The sequence below is a fragment of the Lepisma saccharinum genome, chromosome 13 (genome assembly GCF_977018435.1).
Source record: "Lepisma saccharinum chromosome 13, izLepSacc3.1, whole genome shotgun sequence".
Classification (NCBI taxonomy): Eukaryota; Metazoa; Arthropoda; class Insecta; order Zygentoma; family Lepismatidae; genus Lepisma; species Lepisma saccharinum.
This window is the reverse complement of record NC_139241.1, coordinates 30,579,515-30,604,220: the sequence shown is the minus strand read 5'-3', so window position 1 is coordinate 30,604,220 and position 24,706 is coordinate 30,579,515. Positions and strand designations below refer to the sequence as shown.

At 38.0% G+C, this 24,706-nt stretch overlaps 1 protein-coding gene across 4 annotated transcripts in view; it reads left to right on the top strand.

Annotated features, from left to right (window-relative positions):
• Window positions 1-24,706, top strand: part of LOC145997224 (uncharacterized) — a 63,068-nt gene that overhangs the window by 28,286 nt on the left and 10,076 nt on the right. The window contains exon 4 of one of the 4 annotated variants that reach the window (XM_083134007.1): window positions 18,854-18,913. The exons of the other annotated variants lie outside the window; for them this stretch is intronic. Within the exon in view, the coding sequence (XP_082990133.1) occupies window positions 18,854-18,878 (25 nt within the window). The 3' untranslated portion in view covers window positions 18,879-18,913. Of the gene's footprint in view, window positions 1-18,853; window positions 18,914-24,706 lie in introns of those variants that run through there. 4 annotated transcript variants of the gene reach the window in all.

Sequence of the window (24,706 nt, the reverse complement as noted above, 5' to 3'; positions counted from 1 at the left end):
CAGTGCAAAGGAGATTTAGCCAACAATATAGACAAGAACCACCAAATCGTCATTACATTGTTAGATGGCACAAACAATTGCTGGAAACTGGTGGTAAGCCAGTGGTAAGAAGCGTGTGAACGAGTGGAAAGTGGTTGTAGTGAAGGAAGCTTTTCAATTAAGTCCGCGCAAGTCAATTAGACGTGTGAGTTCACAACTGCAAATTCCACGTTCAACTGTGCACGATATCGTACATAAAAGGTTAAGGCTCAGCGCGTACAAGTTACAGCTGGTTCAAAAACTTAGGTGCACTGACAAACCTGCTAGGTTTGACTTTGCTGTGGAAATGCTATCACGCATTGATCAGGACAATGAATTCCTTACACGTGTTGCTTTTTCTGATGAAGCTACCTTTCATAGATCGGGAAAAGTGCATAGGCATAACTGCAGGATATGGGGTGAGCAAAATCCACATGCAGTTATTAAACATGAACACCACAGCCCAAAGTTAAAGGTGTGGTGTGCTTTGACACGAGATTCTGTAATTGGGCTTATTTTCTTTGAAGGGGCTACAGTTACGGGAGCAAGTTACCTTGAAATGTTAGAACAGTATGCTGTACCGTGTGTACCTCATAGGTACATGTTTCAACATAATACTTATTGTTATATTCATGTATGGTGTTTTGAAGAGTTTAGTTATCTTGCAAGATAAACATGACGTTGGAAGAACTTAATTTTCTTAAGTATTAGAAACAACGAAAGTCACTTAGTGAAGTGAAATTCTCCTGTAGGTTCTGCTACATGTGCTTTGGAGAACACATTGCCCACCTTCGGTACGTCCAAGACTTGACATCATCTTCTCAATAGTAAGGACAGCCAAATGAGGCAGCTGGCTCACAAGACTTTTCAAAGGTTTCCATCATTGGAAACTGGGATTGCTACAGAGAATGCAACTAGAGTGTGAACCTTGTGAAATGCCAATTTATATTTTCCTAGTCATCTTTGTAACACTAAAGAGTTTTGGGCAAAATCTGCATTTCACCTTTCAGGGAAATCATATCACAGGTATAAAATCCTGAAAAAGGTTACAGTTATCTCATAATTCAATAAATATTCTGACCCTGGTGCACCTCTCACTCTACCACTCCAAAGTATGTATGTGCTCCACAATTACAGGCATCTATGGAGGTCTTGGAAATAAGTTCTTTGATTTTGATATCTGCAAAGAGGGAACCTGCATTTAATGATTGAGGAACAGCAAATCCTAAAAAAATGTTCTTTTACCTGCCCGCGATACAAATATCTGTCCTGTTCCTTTCTCGTACTGTTTTTTGTATCATCTGACATCAGTGCGAATACTTTCGCCTCTTCCACTTTGGCTTATTTGCTGAGAATAAGTGTGGACATTAAGCAGATTAATTTGTTTTTAATCGAATTTTGAGTGTAATGTGCATTTTAAGGTTCAAGTTGAATACATTTCCAAATAATATCGCCTCATTTTCAAAATAAATTCAAGGGTTCCAATAAAATCCCTGTGTTAAGGCTTGCATCAGACTCATCATCTCGAAAAGCAAGTCCCTGAATAGTAAGAATCCGCGATGCATCCACAACAGCGACATGTAATGTCTGTTTTCTTGAATCACCTTTGAGTGTCTCACTAATTAGTGTTGTCACTAACAATCCACTATTAGAATAATTTTTCTGTACTACAGATGATGTTTTGTGGTCCTTAGAATGTTTGTGATGTTTTAAGACCATGTACATTTAACGCTTTTTTCCAGTTAAAACTTAGGTTAATCGTGTGATTACAGAACATAAATGAATGAAAATCACTATGCCCAGGTCGGCGCTGGAATCTTCAACGAAAGTCGCACACACATATATATACTAAAACAAAATTAATTTTTGTTATAGTCATGCTGGTATTATAAGCAGGAAAAGTGATATCATGTAGATTACACCACTTAGAAAAGGGGAAAATCATCATACTCTTAGAAATGAACTATCTTATTATACGATACTTCTTTAACGTCAGTTTTGGGGTGCCCCCTGTCCCCCTCTGGCATCGTCACTGACTGCCACCTGTCAACTCAATGTGTGTGTTGTTTCAAATTTGCATATTCAGAAAGAAGGCTGAATTGCATGTGTGTTTGCCATTTTCCACCTGTTTTTGATCATTTGTTACGGAAAAGTCTGTTACAATGCTTGAAATTGAAAGTTTTATTTTTATGAGAGGTTTTTCTCCAGATTCTTGAGTTATTGTCACCTTCTGGGGTGAAATGCCACAATAGTCTCTCTTCATGAGAGTAAGGAAAGATTCTCTGTGCATAGCAACTACTACATTTGGGTCATTCTGTGTCAAATCGATCAATTTCAGAAAAGTTTCCTGATTGTAGTTTTGGATTTGGATGAAATTTGTCATGATGGTTGTCATGTCTGGAAGGCTGGTATTCTAAATACAGTGGAACTTTGATTTTAAATTTTCAGGGGACCAAGGTGGAAAATCTTAAAATGCGGGGAAAATGTAAAATAGAGGAAAATTTATTTCATTTTGTTATGATAGGACCACTGAGACTGAGCGTATAATGTGGGAAATTTAAATCTAGGTTCTATTGTATTAGGTTTTCCTGAGAAGTAGTTCTAGAATTATAGCCTGTGGAAGAGGGTGGTGCTCGACAGGAAATGGAATCCAAATCTGAGAAATGAGCCTTGGGGCTATCTTTGGAAATGTTGATCCCAGCCAGGGAATTTTACACATAAAAAAAAAGAAAACTCAACTCAAGGAACATGCACATTGTATCATGGTTACCCTCAGCTTGTTTAATTAGCAAATTAAAAATCCAAAAATGTACCTTAAAAAGTCTTTCATGTCAAATAATGCATATTTGTTTTTTGCCTGAAGTTACAACCGATCCACCCAGGAAGGTGGCACTAATTTTTTCTAGTAACCTTGATGTGGCTCAATGCACACAATGTTGCCTCTGCATCTATCACACAATCTTGATGAAGATACAAGAAATTGAACAATTACTGGAGACTGGTGGATTTCTAAATTGTGTGTCGCTTAGTGTACAGTAAATTGTTAGAATCATATATTTAAAAAAGTGACAATTTTTTGTAAAAACCACAAAACTGGGCTTTAACCTTGCAAATATCACTAACCAACCACCAATTTGCCACTGAAATGAAAATAGCAAATTTGTACTAATTCTGCAGTGTATAAAACGAAAATGACAATAAAAAATGCTGATTGGCTCTAGTTTACCAGCCTACACACTACATGTAGGTCTACACAGTCTGCATAACACATATCCATTGGCAATACTGTACTCCAAACTTTATTCCTGGACAATAGCACAATATCATCATCAAACAAATCACACCACAAGCCCTGGGCACCACATATTTGCTGCAGCGCATGTGTTTGAGTTTCTCTGAAGTGGTTAAAAGGCAGTAGCATGTCAATTCGTTTTTCTGTTACTATGGTGGGGAGGGGAAGCCAAGCAATCATGTATTTGACAGCTACCCAGTACCCAGGTTTGGCAAGGTAATTTACTCGTTACGTATTTTAAGTAAATTACACATAATTTACTAGTAATTTACGTCACGTAGAAAACCAGTTTTTTAGGGCCTCCCCGATGGTGCAGTGGCAGCATTGTTTCCTTGTAATCAAGGGGTCCAGAGTTTGATACCCGGCAGTAGCACATAGTGGTTTGGATCCCACTTTAAACTGTAGGTCCAGTCCCTATTAGCCTTAATGTGCATAAAGAGGACTTAAAACACCAATTTACACAGATGTAAAAACTAATTTTCTTACATATTTCAGTATAAAATCATTATTTATACAGCCACCTCACCCTCACTAACAGATTTTAAAAATAGAACTGTTGTTTCACACATTTTTAAAAATTGAGAAACCTGTTGATATTGTACATTTTGCACTAGCACATACTTGTATTTATAACATCCCATAATGATTAACAAAAAATTATGTTGATAGGATTTCAGAGTTTTAGTAACAGCTTCAAATTCCTTTTTCATATGTATTATACACTTGCATAAGCTAATTATGAAGGTGAATATGGTGGTTTGTAAAATTCCAATATAAGAACACATACACATTTGGAAGGAAAGTTTTTTAAAGCCTATTATTTTTTTTTGTTTTCTACCACTGTGAACTACCATACATCAATTTTTTACGTATTTTACCCGCAATTTAAATGTCATGTAAAAAACCTTTCTTGACATGTAATTGCATAACCCTGATTGTACCCTCTGTTGAAGGAGGCTTCACAGAGAGAAACAAATAGACAAAGGCATTCCCGAATATATCATTTACCCTTAGAGGAATACCACACATCCAAGAATTGCCATTTTCCCAAACTCTGAAAGATGTTTCCACCAATTCAGAAGATGATGAGCAATGAGAATGTTTCCACCAATTCAGAAGATGATGAGCAATGAGATGAACCTATGTTTCTGGAATCTGACGATGATGCATGTGTGTCAACCAGGGTGTGTTTCTATACCACACATGCTTACCCAAGAACAACAATGATCATATTCGCTATCTGAAACTGCCAAAAGAAATATCAGAGTTAGTGGCATCAAGGTTTCATCTATGGAATTTTATCTCAGAAAATGTACGAGTGATTTAATTTCATCCACATCATGAGGAATTTTCTCCTTAGTTTCAAATAAGACCACCATGTCTACTGCACCCATGTAAATGGCTTGATGAATGCCCTTTGAATGAAACATGACCCACAAAGATGGACATTGTTCAGACTCATCGAAATTGAGTCTGAACGGAATGGTGTTGCATATTGGAAATCAGTTTCCAGCTGTTCCAGTCAGACACGCTTTAGCCTTATAATGAAAGAAATGTACACCCACAAAATTAAGCCTCGGCTGGATGTTTCTCTCAACAGCTGAAAACTGCTTCTCCTTCTATTGACAAAATCTAACATATGCTTCCAATTTCGATGATACTCTGCAAGGCTTTTCTAGAAGGATAAACGGAGTGATGTAATGAATAAAAAATCAATTTGGGATACTAGTTTGGCGTACAAAAAATTGGAAATTCAGCATTAATTGGATCTGAAAGCAGCTTTAAATGGGACGTTTGAATAGTTTTAAACCATTTTAGCATTTAAGTTCAATATTGTGCATCTTAGCGTCGTGAATTTATATAGATAATTCCAAGCGTTTGCACAATATCTTCAACAGAAATTACATAATTTTATTTAAAAAAAGACAAGTATTTAGTTCCCATGCCTTCTGCAAGTTCGAGGATTTTCCGCTTATGGCACTGCTGTCGCTTCTGGGCAAGCAACCCTCTGAATGTGTATTCTCCCATCTGCGGCACCGGTCATGTGCTGCTCGGAGCGGAGGAGGGTTAGGGTTTCACACCGCAATTTATAAACTTATCTTGCTTTGACATCTGGTTTATGTTTTGTCCGCGCAAAGACCTTGGAAACTCAGGGAAGTGCATTCATTCCTTCAGTGGGTGGCTACTTTCAAAATACAAGACAGACAGTCTTGGAAGTCGAGGAAGTGAATCGCCATCACTTAGTTTACACAAATTGCGTCGGTTCGTACAAGTCTGATCCGAAACAAGAAAGCCAGTTACTTCGTTGACTTACTCTGTGATGCTCTCCGATTTTTTTTACACATCTAGGTTATATGCATCATAATGGGAATTGAAGAAAATGTAGGATGGAAGAGGGTGGTTCAGAGATTCCTATTTTCGCATTTTGACTTTTGTTTTTACCTAATACAATAATTATACTTATACTAAATCTTTTGCGCCGCGCTGAGACCCAAGAACTGACTTATTTTAATTTATTGAGGCTCAAAGTAAATAATAAAATAAACATTTAAATTAACGTTCATCATATTATTATTATTATTATAAAACGTAAAGCGCAAAATTTAATAGGACGACAATGCTCTGTGTGAGTTTGGTGTGCAGTAACAAAATTTTAATAAATTTATTTCCAAACCATGAATTTCATCTGAAATTAATGATCTCCCCGATCGCATAGTGGTAACGTCATCACCTTGTAATCAAGGGTTCCCGGGTTAGGGTCCCACTTTAAACTGTAGGTCCAATCCCAATTAGCCTATCTGTGCATAACATAGGACTTAATACAAAAATTAATGTAAGATTATGTAAAAATTGACAATTTTGACTGACGTGTCGGCGTTAAATCAACCTAAAAATTAAAAGACAAATTACACAAAAATAACAGAAAATTTACGAAGGGGAAAATTTATGTTACTGGTTGGAAGATGTAGAGGCTGGGGAAAATGAGACAGGAGACACTTACCTGTAATCCCCTTCAATTTGAACAATGACTTGACATTGGTAACATTAACTAAGGAAGCATTCATTCATTAACTGACATTCGAGCCTATAGGACTTATGACCTTGCGGTGCATCACAGTCAGAAATCCGGTGAAATCTTAATATTTAGTTTCAAGTGGGATCCAAACCACTCCTTCGGGAGCGGCGTGCCTTCACCGGCTATTGACCTCTGGGCCCTCTGCTTACAAGGTGTTACTTTTAAGCCACCTGGGAGGCCTTCCTTAGTAATGCATAATATTTGAATACAATTGAATTGTGTTCCTTTTCCAGCAGTTTAGCGAGTAAAATTTTAAAATTTCGCTTACACTCGAAACTAGGGCGACTTTTTTTCCGCCTCATTTGAGCTGGAATGATACTTGGGAGAGTCTAGAACTTGTAATACAGAAAACTAACTTTTATTTATAACTCTTTGTGTGTGTAAAACCATAGTACCTTTTTCACGATTAGGTCTTGTTCCATTTTCCCTCCTGCGTTCTTTGCTCTCTCTCCCTGGCTCTTCAGATATAGAGCTTCCTTCATTTCTTGCTCTTCTCTTTCTCTCTCTCCCTCCACTTGCTCGTTCTCTATTTCGCTTTCTACCTTTTGCTCCTGTTTCTCATTCTCTCTTTCTATAGATTTCTCTGTATGCCTCTCTTTTTGTTTCTTGTCCTTCCTTTATCTCTTTATCGTTCCGTACTGTTTCTTTTCTTTGTTCCTTTTCTCAGTCCATCTTGAGAAATGTTTATGTTCATTTCTCTCAATCCACCTCTTCCTCTGTTATTATAGTGCAGAAGGCCTTAGAAAGATCGCTTCGCGGGCTTACAGCAGACAACAATATGGGGGTGTGTCTGCGAGAACCAATCAGGTCCGCGAATGAGCGAGCCCGGTTGCTACAGCTAGCTCTCGCTGCACCCTTCTGGAAGGGTGAATGACCTCTGCCTCTTGCTACCTCGGCCTGTTTGTTCGGCTGAGGAGCAGACGACACGAGAGTATCGGCAATAGTGTGCGAGCGACGTCTGCTGTTAGCCCGCGAAACGCTCTTTCTAAGGCCTTCTGCACTATATACTCTGTTTTGGTTGGTTTTCCTCTTCCTTTTCCTCTCTTTCAGTCTGTTTTGCCTCTTTATTTTCACTGGAGGCACATGGCACAGTGGTTCGGATCCCACTTTAAACTAAATATTAAGTGGACTTAAAACCACAAATCAATCAATCAATCCTATTTTCACTTTCATTCTCTATCCTTTGGTTTTTAAGCATCACACTCCGGCTTCCTTTAGCCTCCCCCGCCCCTTGGGGTGTCTCCTTCAATGGTACCTATTTATTTGAGAATGGGCGAACCCCAGAGCCGCTTTATGAAGAAAGAAGGCCGCAAAAATCCGACCTCACAAAACACGCTCAGGAACCTAATCTTAGTTTCCAGCAGGCCATTGAGACTCCCAGCCGACTTTACAAAGGGAAAACTTCCCTGTTATTGTCCTTCAGTACTTCTTCTTCTTTTTTTTGGAAATCAACTTTAATCTCTATTTTTTCATTCCAAAAAGAATAGTTTCGGAGAATTAGAGATTATAAAAAAGAATTCACCTTGGCTTTTCTGTCACTTTTGAGCCGAGGACTATTTAGGGGAGGGAGATCCAGAGGACACTGCCATACGCAGAGGGGGTGCTAAAGGAGCTACAGCCCCCCCCCCGAAATTTTTAGAAAATAAAAAATTCAAATGAAGGTAGTAATAAAGTCGAAAAAAACTCAAAATGACCCCCAATAAGCATTTTTGTGTTTGAATTACTTTTAAAACGAAGGATTAAAATGGTAATTTGAGCTCATAACAAATGAAAATAAAACACCAACACTGAAATTGATTTACGGCAATGTATTCTATGATTCAACCAAATATTTAATCTGCCTCTGTTCAGTAAAGATTAGATTCATGACACGGAACCCGCATTCACATTCAGTTGTAGATATTGCTACAATTTCAATTGAATTCACATAATCCTTGCTCTTGAGTGAGGTGAAAATGTGTCTTGGCTGACATGATTCCATAAAACACACGTTCTTAATCGTCTAAATTTCTATGTCTGTGCATTTAATAGGACCACTCATATTCAATAAATATTCGATCCTTGATCTATTTGACATTCATTTCTCATTTCATTTTTTTGCGATATTAACTACACCTAAGCTAGATAAAGAATGTGTGTTGTTATATCCCTGTTCTTACACCGTCTTTTTGCCTATTCAAGTAATAATAATAATACATTATTAATTAATTTACATATTTAATTAATGTCATTAATCTAATGTGAATACTTTAATTTCATCATTTATATTATTATTATTTCTGAGACTTGGTTCGGACTCCCCCCCCCCCCCCCCCGAAATATATTTCTTGATACGTGCCTGCTTTTGACTAATCTTGATTGATTGATTGATTTGTTGTTTGAAGGCCACTTTATGCACAGGAAGTCTAATCGGGACTGGGCCTACAGTTGAAAGTGGGATCCGAACCACTGTGCCATTTGCCTCCACCGGGTATCGGACAGACTAATCTTTGAGTAATAGAGGTCCCGAGTTCGGCGGTTATGTACAGAATGGTATTTGAAAGGGAAGGGTAAGTCCTCCATCTGCTTGCTAATATTTTATTGTGGGGAGACTATATATGTACAATTTATAATATATCGATGCTTCAAGAGTAATTGCCAAAAATTTTGCAAATACCTCACTCTTTACGTGCATCTATCCATTTTGGACACTTATCAATATCTCCAACTATTTGAGCACAGCCAATTATGATTGTGAACTGATAGCAAAAAGTTTGTTTGTTAAACTTGTTTTAAGACCAATTTATGCACAGAAAGGCAAGTCGGGACTGGATGTATAGTTTAAAGTAGGATCCGAGCCACTCAGTGGGGTAGCGCAGATCGTTGGCCCCATCTTGCAAGTAAAATATTGAGAGGCCCCCTTAGTGTCAAAAAAAATTATGATGCCAGAGTGGGACGGAGGTACAATAGTTAGCTAGTTATCTGCCCTCCCCCCTTCGTTGTACAAGAAATTAACTTTTATCTCAAATATTATGCCTTCCCATTTTTTTGTTATCGACTTATGTCACTGTAGTACCTTCTTGAAACTAAATCAGGATGGTCTGAATCTCTGAAAAATAACTGGAAGAAGAATCTGGAAATATTTTCTCTACTTCAACGCAGCGACAAAGCCAGGAATCACTTTTGGAGGAGGAGGAAGCTTCCCGGTGCCAAATATTTTGTTCCTGATGCTTTGTATTTTTGCTTGAAATATTTTTTTTAATGAAGTTACATATATTACACAGATATTAAGAAATACTGTTTTGGTGGAATTGTAAAAAGATAGTAAACACTCCTCTTTTGGACTTTGAGGTGGACGTGCCTTCAGCCCCTAAGCCATCCCCTGTTTCCTCCAGGCCAAGATTCAACGTAAAGAGTCGCTCATATTAGCCTTCTAATACTGAGTGAGTAATATACTCAAGCAACAAACTTATCCTTCAGTAAAGGGGGTTGAACCGGATATCTAGATTGTCGGTAGTAACCTATCGCAAGGTAAATTTCAATCTGCTACGAAGAAATAACTGCGGACTCTAGTCTTTGAGTGATAGATAATAAAGCTGCGAAGGAACTCTAATTCACTGAAAATTTGTCACTCCATGAAATGCAGCTTGGAAGGACTGAAACCTCCCAAGTTCTTACACCGTCTTACACCCCCCCCCCCAACAAAATAAAAGAAGGTTGCCACAGGTTAGTAGACCTCAACATCATTATTCATAATTTTAATGCTGCCATTATTTTTTCGATAGACCAGTGATCATAATTTCTTAAATACCTTTTCATGAAACAAGAACCTTTTTATTAATAGACCATCAGTGCTCGAATTTTCCTTTCTTCTATCCCCAACGCGAACAAGGAATTTTGCAGCGAGGAATTTTCCCTTCGAACACTGCAGATCAAAAAATCGTAACACATTGGAAAATAAGAACTAGTTCGACAGAAATGTTCACAAAATGCCAAATTGTAAGAAAAATGAACTTACAAAATTACACAAAATAATGGTCACATTTAACTCATACACTGTATACCCTGCTTGGCAGAGGATGGGATAATGGTCTTTACAGCAAAGGGATAATTTACTATGGGTCCCAGCTTTAACTGAGGTTTTCGTCCCCTTTGAAGTAAAACGTAACAAGTGTAGACAATATGGAAAATTCTTTTCAGCTCTTATTTCAATATGAAAAGAATTGGGACCCCCTTTGAAAATATTAGGTGGGAAGTTACATTTTAAATATCACGTGGAAAACTAAAAGGTTACAAATTAACAATTTTGATGTTTATTGTAAAATAAGGATAGACTGGTTGAGCAACTGAATATTTCTACTGGATTCATAACTATAGACAATTGACACGCTACACTACGTTTACGACAAACTGCGTAGATACATAGGTATGAGATGAGGGATATTTTCCTATCGATGGACATCTGCGAGCAAGTAAGTTAATTCTGCATTTCGGAGGGGGACCCATATGACAAGTTACTGGGGCCCCTCTGGCTGAGATAATACGTCACTGCTTGTTATCGCAGACGTCGTATATGATGTTACTGGGAACCAGATTTCTGTTTCTCAAATCGATTTTTTTATAAGCGACACTATATGTGGAATTTCTGCGATTATATAAAAAATTCAAGAGCGCATTGTGGGGCTCCTACACCTCGCCCCCCCTGCATTGCGGGGATTGCGGGGGTGGCTGCTACGCCACTGGAGCCACTACGCCTCCACCGAGTATTGAATCCGGGGTCCCTTGATTACAAGGCGACGACGTCACCACTACGCCATCGGAGAGGCCCTGATAACACAAAGTGTGTAGCTTCTTGCACGAGAACAGTAACAACAGAATCCTGATTCCAAAGCGGAGAATTTATATTTTAGGTATTTTACTACGTAATCTATGTTAGTTGGCCATTTTACTGTAACGAAATGAATGTACCGACGGAAACAAAAAGAAGCATGCAGCTTCACAGTGCATAGGCTATTAATCTCAAAGGACGATGTGTAAGGTTTTTTCAACTAAGGAAAGGAAAACAGTTATTCTTCAGGGTTTCGGCACATCTGTCAATGGCCAGTGGGAACGACCATTCATTCTCCCCCTCTCCCTGCCAGATCGTAAAAGCAGCGAGGTCGGATTGCTGAAACTGGGTAATGATGGTAAGAATATGGGAGATTTGTGACTGGGAAAAAGGAGAATTTCTTGAAAGCGACGTCAGCGCCTCCCTCGTGTTCCCTTGGTACTGTTGTTAGAACGGAACTAACGACACCCTCGAAATTTGGATTTCTTTCAACATCCAGCCGAGGCTTAAGAATCTCTCATCCTTACTGTTATGCAACCTGGAATTTTGTATCAACTAGTTTCGACTGGAAGAGCAGTTCCCGAGAAGTGTAGTGTTTCCAACACTATAACCGTAGTGTTTCCAACCCCGTACTGCTTTGTCAAAAATGAAACCTTAACGTAAACTTCTTCATTCATGAGTTATATTATGTTTACAGACATGTTACATGTTGCATGTTTTCTGGAGCATTTATTTAATCTTCGGTGGAGAGAAAATTCTGTTATTATTTTACATCTTATTTTTTGCAGCTTCTCCACCATGTATTGGTTAATCGCAACAATGAGGATAAATCGATGAAATTGATAAACTGATTCTCATAAAGAAACACACATGCTAAGCCTAGACTCGAGCACGTAACCTTCGGTGAGTCAACTACACAACATGCTCGGTCAATTGGCGGCTAGCCGGCCCCCAATGGCGCTATGGTTATCACATTGCGCTACGACACCAGGGGTCCCGGGTTTGTTTCCTCACCTGGGCATGGATACTTGTGACTGTCCATTCACCCATATCATCACTCATCTCCATCTTTGCAAATTAGCCAAAAGTGGTACAAAAGCGAAGTAAAAATAAAGCAAATCAATCAATCAATGGGCAGCTAGATTTATCATGGTGATGATGGATATTATTATCTTTATTTTATTTTACTTTGCATTTATACTGCTTTTGGCTAAACACAACAATGAGGATGAGTGTATGATGAAATTCATGAAGGGACACTCATAAACAACCAAGTCCGGGCCAGGACTCGAACCCGGGAATTTCGGCAGTGAAATCAAAAGCCAACTACTTAACATGATCGGGCACAATGGCAGCCAATTCTTGTTAGTAATATTGTCTCAAGTAGTGCACTTTTACCATCGTATTCTTCCATACAATCATGAAACTAATGAAAATTAAAATGTTAAAATACCTGTCAATGTTTTTTTTTTAGTTTGCAATATAAACACCTACTGTACAAAGCCAGATTGTGGGAATAAGAAACAGAACCAAGTTAATATATCTTGACTGTAGAAAGCCTTAATACAAAATCAAGAAAAGAACTATTTAACAGATCCATTATTTGTATTTGTTGTATGGGAAGCATTGTCTGAAGTGTGTAGTGACAGACAACTAAAATACAAATATTGAATAGAGAGGCAACAATGTTAAGAGAACAGCAGTGTCTGCGCAGATGCAACGCATCTCAACAAGTGGGCGTGGCACTGGCAGTGCGGCGAGCTGCTCTTGCTGCTGTAAAAGGAACACAACAGACTGAATGATGCTAGACTTAAAATCTAGTCAATCGAGAAAACGTTTGTCGAGGAAGTGAATTGAAATATAAACACCTACTATTTGGTCTAAGCCTAGTGCCTTTCTATAACGGTTACTCGCAATAACAGCTGATCAATTTTCACATGTGGAATTCCATAATGAAAGTGGCAACAGGCCACACTCCACACCTTTAGCTTGGTAACACTAATAAATCATCTCATAAGCATTCGTTTATGCTGATATTCATGGCTAGTATATTACCTACAAACATAAACAATACCATGGGCTCACCAGAGGTGAGGTATGGGGCAGAATTCATTTTCTGCTTCACTTTCCTGAATATATTGTAGCAGTATAATTGAAGGGGTCTGCCGTATAACGTTGTAAGTGACAAACAAACAAAAAGAATTTTTCAGAAATGAGCAAAAACATTTGTAGAATAAATGGGTGTTTGTTTCGAACTTTTTTCAGCTAGAATGTATAGTTCGTATTGAAATAAACATAAAACCAAAAGAACAATTTATTGCAATAAACCATTAATGTGTTAGAGAGCTTTTTACACCATGTAATGAGGTAGCAACGTTGTAAGCGACTGGCAGAACGTTATACCCCGAACTAGATGGTGTCGCTCAACTAGGGACGGGGCAGGAATGAAAAACGTACCACAGTATTCCTGTCAATACCTTATTTTATGATACAAGTAAAGCAATGGTAGATAAAAGTACAAAAATGGTATTATAAAAGTATAACATAATCTTAAATGAGGATAATACATTTTCTTGTGGGTTAACATTTTCATTACTCAACTTCAAGTTCTTGGTAAAAGGAAACAAATTCTCGTGGAAGATACTGACACATATCATCCAAATCTTTCTTTTTGGCAGCCTTTATAGGGAGACGACCTTCGTACAGGTTGGGAGAAGCAGCCACTTTCACTGGGGGAAGATTTCTCTTGGCTGGCCCTTCGGATTGTTTGGTCAAACAGTACGTTTGCCATGGTTGTAGAACGTTGTGGGATGTTCTTCCACGTAATGTTGTCGGGTCATCATTGACGATTTGGTACCATACATGGTCTGTAATATTATATGATTTGGTGACCAAGGAATGCAAAATGATGTCCCAAGTTCTTGAAATCATCTGTACACATGACATATACGTCGAACTGGTCGGAACTCCTAGCATTAGCAATAACTTCTACCCATTGAAATGGGACATACACTTTTTCCCCTTTTTTGCTCGATCAATAACGGCAAAATCCCTATCACAGGGGAGAAAACTGTGGCCAGTAGTCATAAACTTTTGCTCAACAGTTGAAAAGTACTCATTTACTACCACATGTTGCATTAAAGCTATCATGTGCCAGTTGTTATTTTGCCCAACACATCTGTCAGACCACAACGTCAATTTGCGTGTTTCACCTTCTCTCAGTTTGGAAAAATTTAGTTGTGTATACTTCAGGATACATGATGATATCTCTGCTGACCCTCGCTTGGCAATGGTCTCGTCCCAAGAAAACATCATAGCTTTATTGTTACCCTGATTCTGGACAGCAAGATTGAAACAGGACAAAGGCCTTTGATAAAATACGTTATTATGGGTCAGATTGGGACAAAATAAAACTTGCTGCAGGTCAATACACAAAACAATGTTCTCTCCGTGTTCCTTGGCATTTTTCGTGTCTTCTGGCAGTGACTTATAAGCAAGATCTGCCCTCATGTGATGAAGGTTACTTTCATTTGCAATTTGTCTCATTTCCGCTTCATTGTTGGTTGAAATCATACGAATGTGCAAGCGGTCACAATATGCACAAGTATCAGACCGGGGCATACCAAATCTTAGTTTAAAATCAGAATTGAAAATGTCACGGTACAGATGAAGTTTTACTTTAACTTCAGGATGTTTAATGAAAAAAAGTTCCCACCTTTTCCTTACATTTAGCCCTGCATCCAAACATTGTATTTTACTCTCATGCCTTGAATAATGATTTTCCTTCTGTGGGAATGAGGAAATATGTTGTTTAATAAGCTCCCTAGTCTCATCCGATGTCTTTCCTTGTTTCCCGTGTAACCCTCGGTTGTCAGTCAAAGATTTATCAAACTTTATTTTATCAAGAAGTATCTGTACACGGCGAGGTGTGATCTTTAAAATGTTGCATAACATTTTTTGGCATATTCATACATTACTTTCCTTCGTTGGAAGATAATACTCTACAGTGCAATGTCTTCTAGAAATATCTTCACTTACCCGTCTGCGAGTAATATCGACTACCTTGATGCATGATAACGATTTCTAAATCAACATACTGCTATTTATATTTCAATATAACTACTAATCTTCACTAAAATGGAACATTGAAATTTGAACCAAAATATAATACATATTCGTAATAAGGAACGTTATCCCTTTCACTTGGACACCCAAAGCCATAATACAAAAATAACATAAAAAATTGGTGCAAAAATATTTTGCCCAAACAAGTTTTCCCTGGGTGTAGGCAGGTACAAAGATGAATCGTGGCAATTTTAGGCATGCTTGGATGTATGGTTCCGGAATCAAAAATGCGATGCCGACAGACAGGCATACGTACAATTTTGTCTGCGGACTCTACATTATTCAAGGGTAACACTAACAAATACGATCAGAACCCCACAATATGTAAACGTATTGCAACAAGTGGTGGTTACAACGTTATTCTACTCAGCTCTTCTGGTGGCAGTTTTCCGGGTACAGTTTTCTTCTTCTTTGTTACATATGGCATGCCAGCATCTCTCAAAGCTTTCCTCTTCTTATCCTTCCAATGCGAAACATTAACTTTCCGTTTTTTTCCATTATTTATGCATTTTTGATCACCCGGTGACAGAGTAACGCCCGACACAGCGTCCATTGTTTGGTGCATACAACGTTCTTCTGGCGACAAGAGCAAAATTTCCGTGCTTCTCACTTAGGTTTGCAGTGCTACCAACCTAATATATGATCAATGTAAATTTACTACATGGTGGGGAATGTCGCATACTCCGTTTTTGCCACAAAATCTCCACATTGGAAAAGTTGGCGCTTACAACGTTATATGGCGGACTCCTTCAATTATTCTGCTCCATTTTCGTATTCTCAATTGAACTCGCATTATTTTTTTCTGAAAGTTGAACTCCACCTTTCACCTTAAAAATTATTTGGTGAGAGCTTATCAACTATACTAAAAGTTAATTACATACAATACTTTACGACTCAAAGTAATGTGAGCTAAAGTGATAAGTCACTGGTGCAAAATTCAACGTAATGATAAAACAATGAAGGTGGTGCATGTAGGGAAGTTGATGTGCTAGAAAGTTTTTGCACACACACACACACACATTATATATATATGTATATATATATAGTTCTGTGTAGAAGACATTTCGTCACATTTTTTCCCACCTTGGCTTCATTGAATTCATGAAACTGTAATGACATTAATACGTGAACCCCCTATAATCAAAGAGTCACAGATTCGATTCCCGTTGGAGGCACAAGTGCCTAGTGATTCGGATACCACTTTAAACTGTAGGCCTCACCTTGGATAACCTTTCTGACCATGTAATGGAATTAAAACAAAATTGGAACATGCGAACCCATCACAACACACGCACACAGAGGGCATTGAACTTAATTCCTGACAATTATTATATACATCAAACTTTCAGTTCACTGGAATAAGGTCTATTTGTCATGCAAAATAGTGTGAATTTTCAGTCTCGCGGTGTCTTCTATACGAAATGCATGTTAGTTATCTAAAAAAAATTAAATGTGAGGGTGAGTCGAGCTATGTTTTATTCAATAAGACTCTTCGCTTCAAACATATTTGCTCTATAGCTGTCGATCTCAAATTGGCATCTAAGAGTAGTTGGTTAGCACACAAGATTTGGAGCAAAATCACCGACTGTCATAGTTCGAAACCCACTCAGAGATAACAAAATTTCTTTGCTTGAAGTTAAGAGAAGAGGTGCTCTCTCAAAATGTATAGTCAATCAAAACAAAAAACTATGTATAATAATCAATTAAGTCGGGACGCCGTTAGAAACCGCTGCTCATTAACAGAGCAGAAGGGCTATTTTGACAAAATCCTGTTTTCCTGCTGGCTGCTTCGGGGAGGAGGGCTTTGTAAAGTTATCGCTTCTTGCCGAAGCGGTAGGTCTAATTGGTCGTATGACTGCAAGTTCCTTCATAGGTAAACATGGCAACAGAGGGTCACTGCCAGAAAGGCTGTTCCCACCCCAGTGGCTTGAAAGAACCACTGTCAGTAACATTCAGACAAACATCTAAGAATTTCCTTAGGTTTCGAAGCTGATCTGAAGGAACAATAAATACTACAAAGAAAGGCGACATGAATTAAGAATGATTGATTGGTCCGTCTGTTGATGGATGGCAATTCATATTAACAATAATAATCGTAAACTTGTCATTAAAGGGTCAACAATCAAAGCTGATGCGCATCTCTTGATCAGAAATTGCTAGCTGTTAACAAATTTGTTTTTGTACCGTTTGTTATTTTAAGTGGCTTTTCTGCTACTTTTGGCCAATGAGGATGAGTGACGATTTGATTAGATTGTAGGAAATAACACCAATACTGAAGCCAGGGTTCAAACCTGAGAATTTTGTGGGATCAGAAGTGGACCACGTAACATGCTTGGCCACCAAGCCCGAAGAGTAAGAGAGAGCACTCTGCGGCCAAGCGCGGTTAGTGGTGGATTAACTAAACAGACACCGAATGTTCCAGGCTCGAGTCCCGGACCTTCGTTAATTTCATAATCTTCATTTATCCTCAGTGCCACGATTTGCCTCGAGAGGTATAAAAGCGACTTAAAACAAGAAATATACAAAAAATAAATAGAGCAATATTTTTAAACCATAATGTTAAAGTTTGGTGGATGTCAATCCCCCCAAGGCAAATGGCGCATCCCTCCCCCCAATCATATCATAATACCCATAAAGTATTTAATTACTACAGCATGTCTACTGAAAGTAGCTTGCTTTTTGGCTTTAATTAACACTTTATACTTGATCTGCCCTCCACCTTACAGGGGTGCCCATCTCCCCAAGATGGTGGATGCATTACCACCAAAATTATTTATCATAATCACCCCAAATAGGTTGGATGAATATGTAATAATTCATTTTTATTTGAAGAAAATAGCCAGTTAAACTGTCCATATTATTTTAACTGTTCAAATTTTCGACATCTCCAATGTCATAACATAAATTATATAAATATGCATTTTAACAGTGTTTGTGTGTGGAGAATATTTAAGATTTAAAAACCCACAATTTGAGTATTTTACACGAATTGCAATTGCAATGAAACGTAAGATAGAAGATAGAAAATTTAACCTGGGCAAGCCAAATAGCATGTTGTAGTTGTCCCTTAACTGGCTTGTGTGTGACAGAATCAATTATTGTTTCAAGACACACATACCGATTGAATGATTTGGTTTGTTTTACTTCTCTTTTATGCCACTTTTGGCTAATTGCGGATGAGTATGAGTGCTGATATGATAAAATTCATGAAGGAACACTCGCAAAGAACACCCATGCACAGGGGCTAGTTTCCGAACCTGTGACCCTTGGTGTCGTAGTGTGCTAATCATCTTGCCATGGAGGTTGACGAGATACTGAATCCTAGCTAGAAACTCCTAAGGCCGAGAATTTAATAAGGTGTCTCCTTCAAAGAACTCATCCATCTGCTTGGGTAAATAAAAGTACTTTAGTAGTCCATACAATAATGACATTGCTTTTATCTTATCTGTAATTTTCACTTACTAAAAAGTAAAATTGTCCTGCGTCAAAAAATTGAAAATACGAATCTGAAAATGTTTATTTGTTTGTTTCACAGAGTAATCTGCAAGGTGTTACTATGAAGTACACTTAATCCACAACTATTATAGCATACAGGGAATCACTAATACATTAATATTGTTAACCCTTAAACGCATAGTGTTACCATATGGTAATGCTCAATATTCGCACACTTTCGTGCTAGAGGCTTGTCTGTATTGAGTGTGTAGGCAAACCTAGTGTCAGAAGTCGCTCTAGGAAGCATAAAGCTTGCATTTGAGACCATTTGTTTCAGTCCAGGTAATGGCATTGTTGCGAGAGGATGTATTTGTTTTGACCTTCGATTTTTTTATTCAATATGTCATACACTGGAAAGTAAATATAGTGGTTTTTTTCTGAGTGTCTTTCATTATGTAGTTCTGAATTTTTCAGCATTTAGTAAACACATGTAATTAAAAACTTATGAAGTTTTCTGTTCAAGAATTTGTTCGATTTTTGCTCATAACGGTGGCGTTAGCACATGGTAACGCTATGCAGATACAGTAGCTACAGGCCTTTTCAACAATTACTTTATTTATTATTGCAACTAAAGCAAGAAATTCGAGTTGTAAAGTATTTTCTCGTCTTTTGCATGGTTTATTTATTTCTATTGCTTATAATTTATATTTTATTTTAATAATAATATAAATAATAATAATAAATATAACACAATAAAAGTAATAAATAGCTTGCACGAATGTTTTCCATAATAATCCTGTTTGGTGGCTAAGCTTTGTTGAGTCTGTGATCCCGTATTATGGAAAACATTCGTGCAAGCTATTTATTAGAGGTAAACCTATAAGATTTGAGAACAAATTTAGAAAAACTGCAGCTCCTCCCTCATCCATATGCTACATGAATTTTCCCGAGACAAAAATTCTTCCAGCTTGAATTTGGATGGATATTGCTCAAAACTATATGATATCATTTCATGTTGCACCTAAAGGAGCTTGGCGGCCCATTACAACACAAAGGAAGATTTTAAAAGATGTGTGGTATGCTGGTGGTCCACCAGTAGTGTTCGCATTGGACATATGAAATCTGTGGTTGGACTTCACGTTCCATGTGTTTCTATGACAAGGGCCTCCCCGATGGCGTAGTGGTAATGCCGTTGCCTTGTAATCAAGGTGTCCCGGGTTCGATACACAGTGGAAGTACATCGCACATTGGTTTCGATCTAACTTTAAATTTTAGGTCCAGTCCCGATTAGCTATTTTGTGCATAAAGTGGACTTAAAAACTCCAAATCAACTCAATGCAAAGTCTCTACGACAAGTGAATATTCAAGAATGATAAACAATATGTGAATATAGAGTAAACATTATGTACTAAATAGATACCTGAGCTCCTTTAGCTCAGAAAATGTGAGATTAATGTACAATCGATCTATAATATTTGTATTATTTTAAAAAAATAATCAAATTTTGAAAGTAATTTTAAGGTTAATTCAAAAAATTCCAAGTTTTCAATAATAAATTAATTTGTAGGGGGTGAACGCATATTGTTACCATATGGTAACTGGGCAAAATTTGAAAAGGGAGAATGAAAATTTTCAAAAAATGATTCTAATTCACTTATTAGTACATAACAGATATTAGACTCAAAACAAGAAAAAAAAATTGACAAAAAATAATTCATGCATTTAAGGGTTAATAGAACAACATGATCAAAATGACAAATCATCTAAAGCAGTATACCAACACTAAGATGGCAGATGGTCGCTAGTGCGTAACGTTTGTGCTCCCGAAATAACGTAAACAACTGCAGTAAGTGAACATTCTAATGGTCAAACTATTATTGTAAGGTGAGATTAATATCTGAGAAGTGCATTTGCAGATAACACACCTTCGGTTTATTACTTTGTGTCTTGTATTGTACTATTTACTAATTCACCGTTCATGGCACCGAAAAAATCTGGAAAGAACCAGGGATCACCGAACATCATAAGCAGTGTTTCCAACTGGAACAACGTAGAATTTGTGAAATGTGTTTGTGAGGAAGTGAAGATTGCTGTGCAGGCACCTGAAATGATGAAAATTATGGTGGATTTGATAGTCGAGGCAGTGACAAAATCAGTGCTTCAAAGTCTGGAGGAAACACTAAACTTTAACGTTGAAGAAATGCACAGCATGAAGGATGAACTGAAGAAGAAGGATGAGGAACTCTGAGGGCTCAGGGACAAATTGGACGACTTAGAGCAGTACCAGAGGAGGAACTCCATCCGGATATTCGGTATTCCCGAAACTTCTGACAACAAAGCAACCACCTTGTTTGAAGAGCAACTGGGCATCAAAATCCAGCATGGTGATATTTGCAGAAGCCACAGGGTAGGAGGACAGAAGAAGGGAGGTAAGCCAAGAGCCATTCTTGTTAAATTTACTAATTACCGTGCGAGAGCAAGTGTGTTTCGAAATAAACTGAAACTAAAGGGTTCTAATATCACCATCACAGAAGATCTCTGCTGCGCACGTCTCGAGCTTCTGAAACTGGCGATGAGTAAATACAATTACAAGAACTGTTGGACCCAAGATGGGAATATCGTAATAAACATTGGAAATGTGAAGCACTTCATCACTTGCAGAAAGCAATTAGATGAACTTTGAACGCTTACCGGGAAGATATGAGTGATCTGTAAACTTTATCATTTTTTAAAATCTTTTACCTTTTATAACATAAAATTTAAACTTCCCATTACTCTTATCATTTTCATTTATCGGGAACACATTTAGTCTTAAGTTGTAGCTTTTAAATGTTTTAAGTTCCTCTTTTCTTTGATATATATACGTGTTTTGCTCCTTTTATTATTGTTTACTACTTTCAATATTTTAATCTCTACTGCATAATTTTTCAGTTTAGTTTCGTAAATGTGAGATACGTTCTTGTACATAAGCAAAGTTTAATTGTTAGTAAATAAAAAAAAACATATTCATAAATTTCTAATAATCAAAAGTACCGTAAAAAGCAGAAAACTTTTATTTATATTTGTAACCTTTATGTATTTGCGGATAAATGTAGTGAGTTTGCAACCTCTCTCTGCTCTGCAACCCTCCAGAAGTTACTTCTACCGTTATGCCTCTAACAGAACCTACCACTCCCCTTGAAATGAACTCCACTGCTCTAGGGCATGTCCTCCGTCACCCTCTTGCCGATGACAAAAGAACCGGCTGCTCCCTGGGTCTCAAAATAGCAAATTTAAACGTAGGTCATTATTCCCCAAATTTCAGGAAATATGCATCGAAATTACAGAGAAACAGATTGACATTCTTGTGATAACAGAAACGTGGTTAACTTGCAATATTATTTACGCATAGCATCACTCCCCCGCCTCTTGAGCCTCTGTCTTTCCTGTACATAGTGAACTGTTTTGAAAATGTCAGTTTGGAATCCAGTACATTGTCGTTGAGCCACGTTTCGGTTATTGCAATACAGTCCTGCTCCATAAATTCTCCCAATTCCGAAGTGGAGTCAGAAAGTTTTTTTTGCTCTGGGCATTATGGTAGTATGCACTGAACTTGTTTTCCATTGGCCTGGGGCCTAGGTTTAGCTTAATGTCTCCACACAACAGCACAAGAAAAAGAAAGTTCAAGAGCTGGGCCGCTGTCTGTTGCACGTGTCTCCCTCGGTGAGGCAGAGAAAAGCATCGGGAGGACACCTGCTGCTGGAACAATAAAACATCTCCCACTGCATTTCCACTCACTTGGGCTAATGTTTTTACCATCGGCACTGTTCAATAGCAATAGCTTAACATCCGTGCAAAGTACCACAATTAAGAAATAAACTGAGGAGTGAATTAACAATACCGGAAGTATCTCCAATTGCTTTCAAATTCGGCATACTCACTAATTTTGGCCTCGTAATCACGAATCCACAGTTGAAATTTGGTGGTCACGTCCAGAAATTCCAACATAAGTCTAAAAAAGTGGGTCCATCAACGGAGTAAACACCCTTGATTTTTGAAGAAAACAACTATTTTTTGCAATAATTAGCATTTCAAAACTATGTTTATGGTGACCCTTAATTTTAACTATGCTTGCCTAACCTAACCTTACCCTGAATGGTTCGTGGGGCATGTTTTCCATCTTTTTTCCACCTTTATGCAAGATGCCATTTTCTCACATGCAAATCAACGCTCTCACTTATTGCACAGCACTTGAGCAACGTCAGTAGCAGGACTGTTGTGCGGAAAGGAAGACGTCTTCATGTTAGTGTATGGAGAATCATAGCGGTACAAGGTTATTTTGCAATTTCTAGACGTGACTTCCAAATTTTAACTGCAGATTCGTGATTGGAAGGCCAAAATTAGTGAGTATGCTGAATTTGAAAGCAATTGGAGATACTTCCGGTATTGTAAATTCATACCTAAACTGAGAACACAGAAAAGCCAATCTTTTGCGAAACGCGATCCGACAGCTTTCTACAGCTGGCAGCCACGTTGTTTTCATTGATTGATTTGTTTTATTTCACTTCATCTTTCCATTTTTGGCTAATCACAAAGATGAGGATGGCACGATGGAATTGATGTGATAACATCAGAAATATCACCCATGTCCAGGCCAGGATTCGAACCCAGGACCCCTGGAGTCATAGAGCAGTGTGCTAACCACTCTGGTACAGAGGTTGGCGACTGAGCAAGGAGATTGCATTATGAGGAAAAGACTGGCCTGCAAGAAATTCCCTGCAAGTTCAGAACAGTGTGCAACACCCACCACTTGTAGAATTGCACAGAAACTTTCTCCTGCCCCTACACACAAAACTTGGACTGATGAAGAACTTTGTCAGAGCCATTGACCACACCAGTCTAGCTTTCAAGTATTTGGCTAATAAATTCATTCTTCTTAGTGAGGCTACAATTAAAGGCATTTTTTGTTCGTCCTCAGATTCGAAACCTCTTCAATGATGAGAATTATACGGCGTACGCTTTTAGAAGGAATATGAGTTCAGCCAATACACAGCCAATGCTGTCGCGCTGTTGCCAAACTAACTGCTAGCGGAAGGGAAACACAGAGAATTTGTTGTCCAATATTCAAGTTTTTATATATAATGCATGCACATGATATTTGAGTACAATGAAATATATAGTGAAGAATTCTATCATATAACTGCAGAATATAAGAGAAACTCGCACTTGAAAGAAGTTTGAAGGTATTTATTATAGAGGAACTGCAAGGCCATCATCACTCTCATTTCTGTTTGTTTTCTGAAATGTTTCCCAGGAGATTTGAATAGGTGTTCACCTATTTCTGTGGTAGATATTTTACCCTGTTTTATATGTAATACGCAACACAGTATGCACACATACATCACACGCTTTAGCCATAAGTTCTCGACTACGAGAAAACACTCTTTCAGCATGCACTTCTTATGACGCCAATTCCTTGAAGTAAGAATACACTTTAAGAACCATATTTCTGTCTTGTGAATGTAATATTTTAACCTTGGTGCCTGTACTACTAGCACTAGGTTTCGAGAGCAACATTATTAATTTGATTTGATTTGCTTTGGTTTTTATTACTTCGCTTTTCTGTCACTTTTGGCTAATTGCGAAGATGGGTATGAGTGATGATATAATGAAATTGATGTATGGGTATTCCTAAACATCCATGTCCCAGCCGGGATTAGAATCGTAGCGCAATATGCTAACCACTCGACCATGGTTGCCGGCACGACATTATTAAATAACACTGACGGAACACACACTATTGCACAACTATCAAACATAAGGGCTGTATTGCACAGCACGCTACGATGCCTGGGGTCCCGGGTTCGAATCCTGGCCAGGACATGGATGTTTATGAATGCCAATTCATCAATTTCATTATATCATCACTCACTCCCATCTTCGCAATTATCCAAAAGTGACAGAAAAGCGAAGT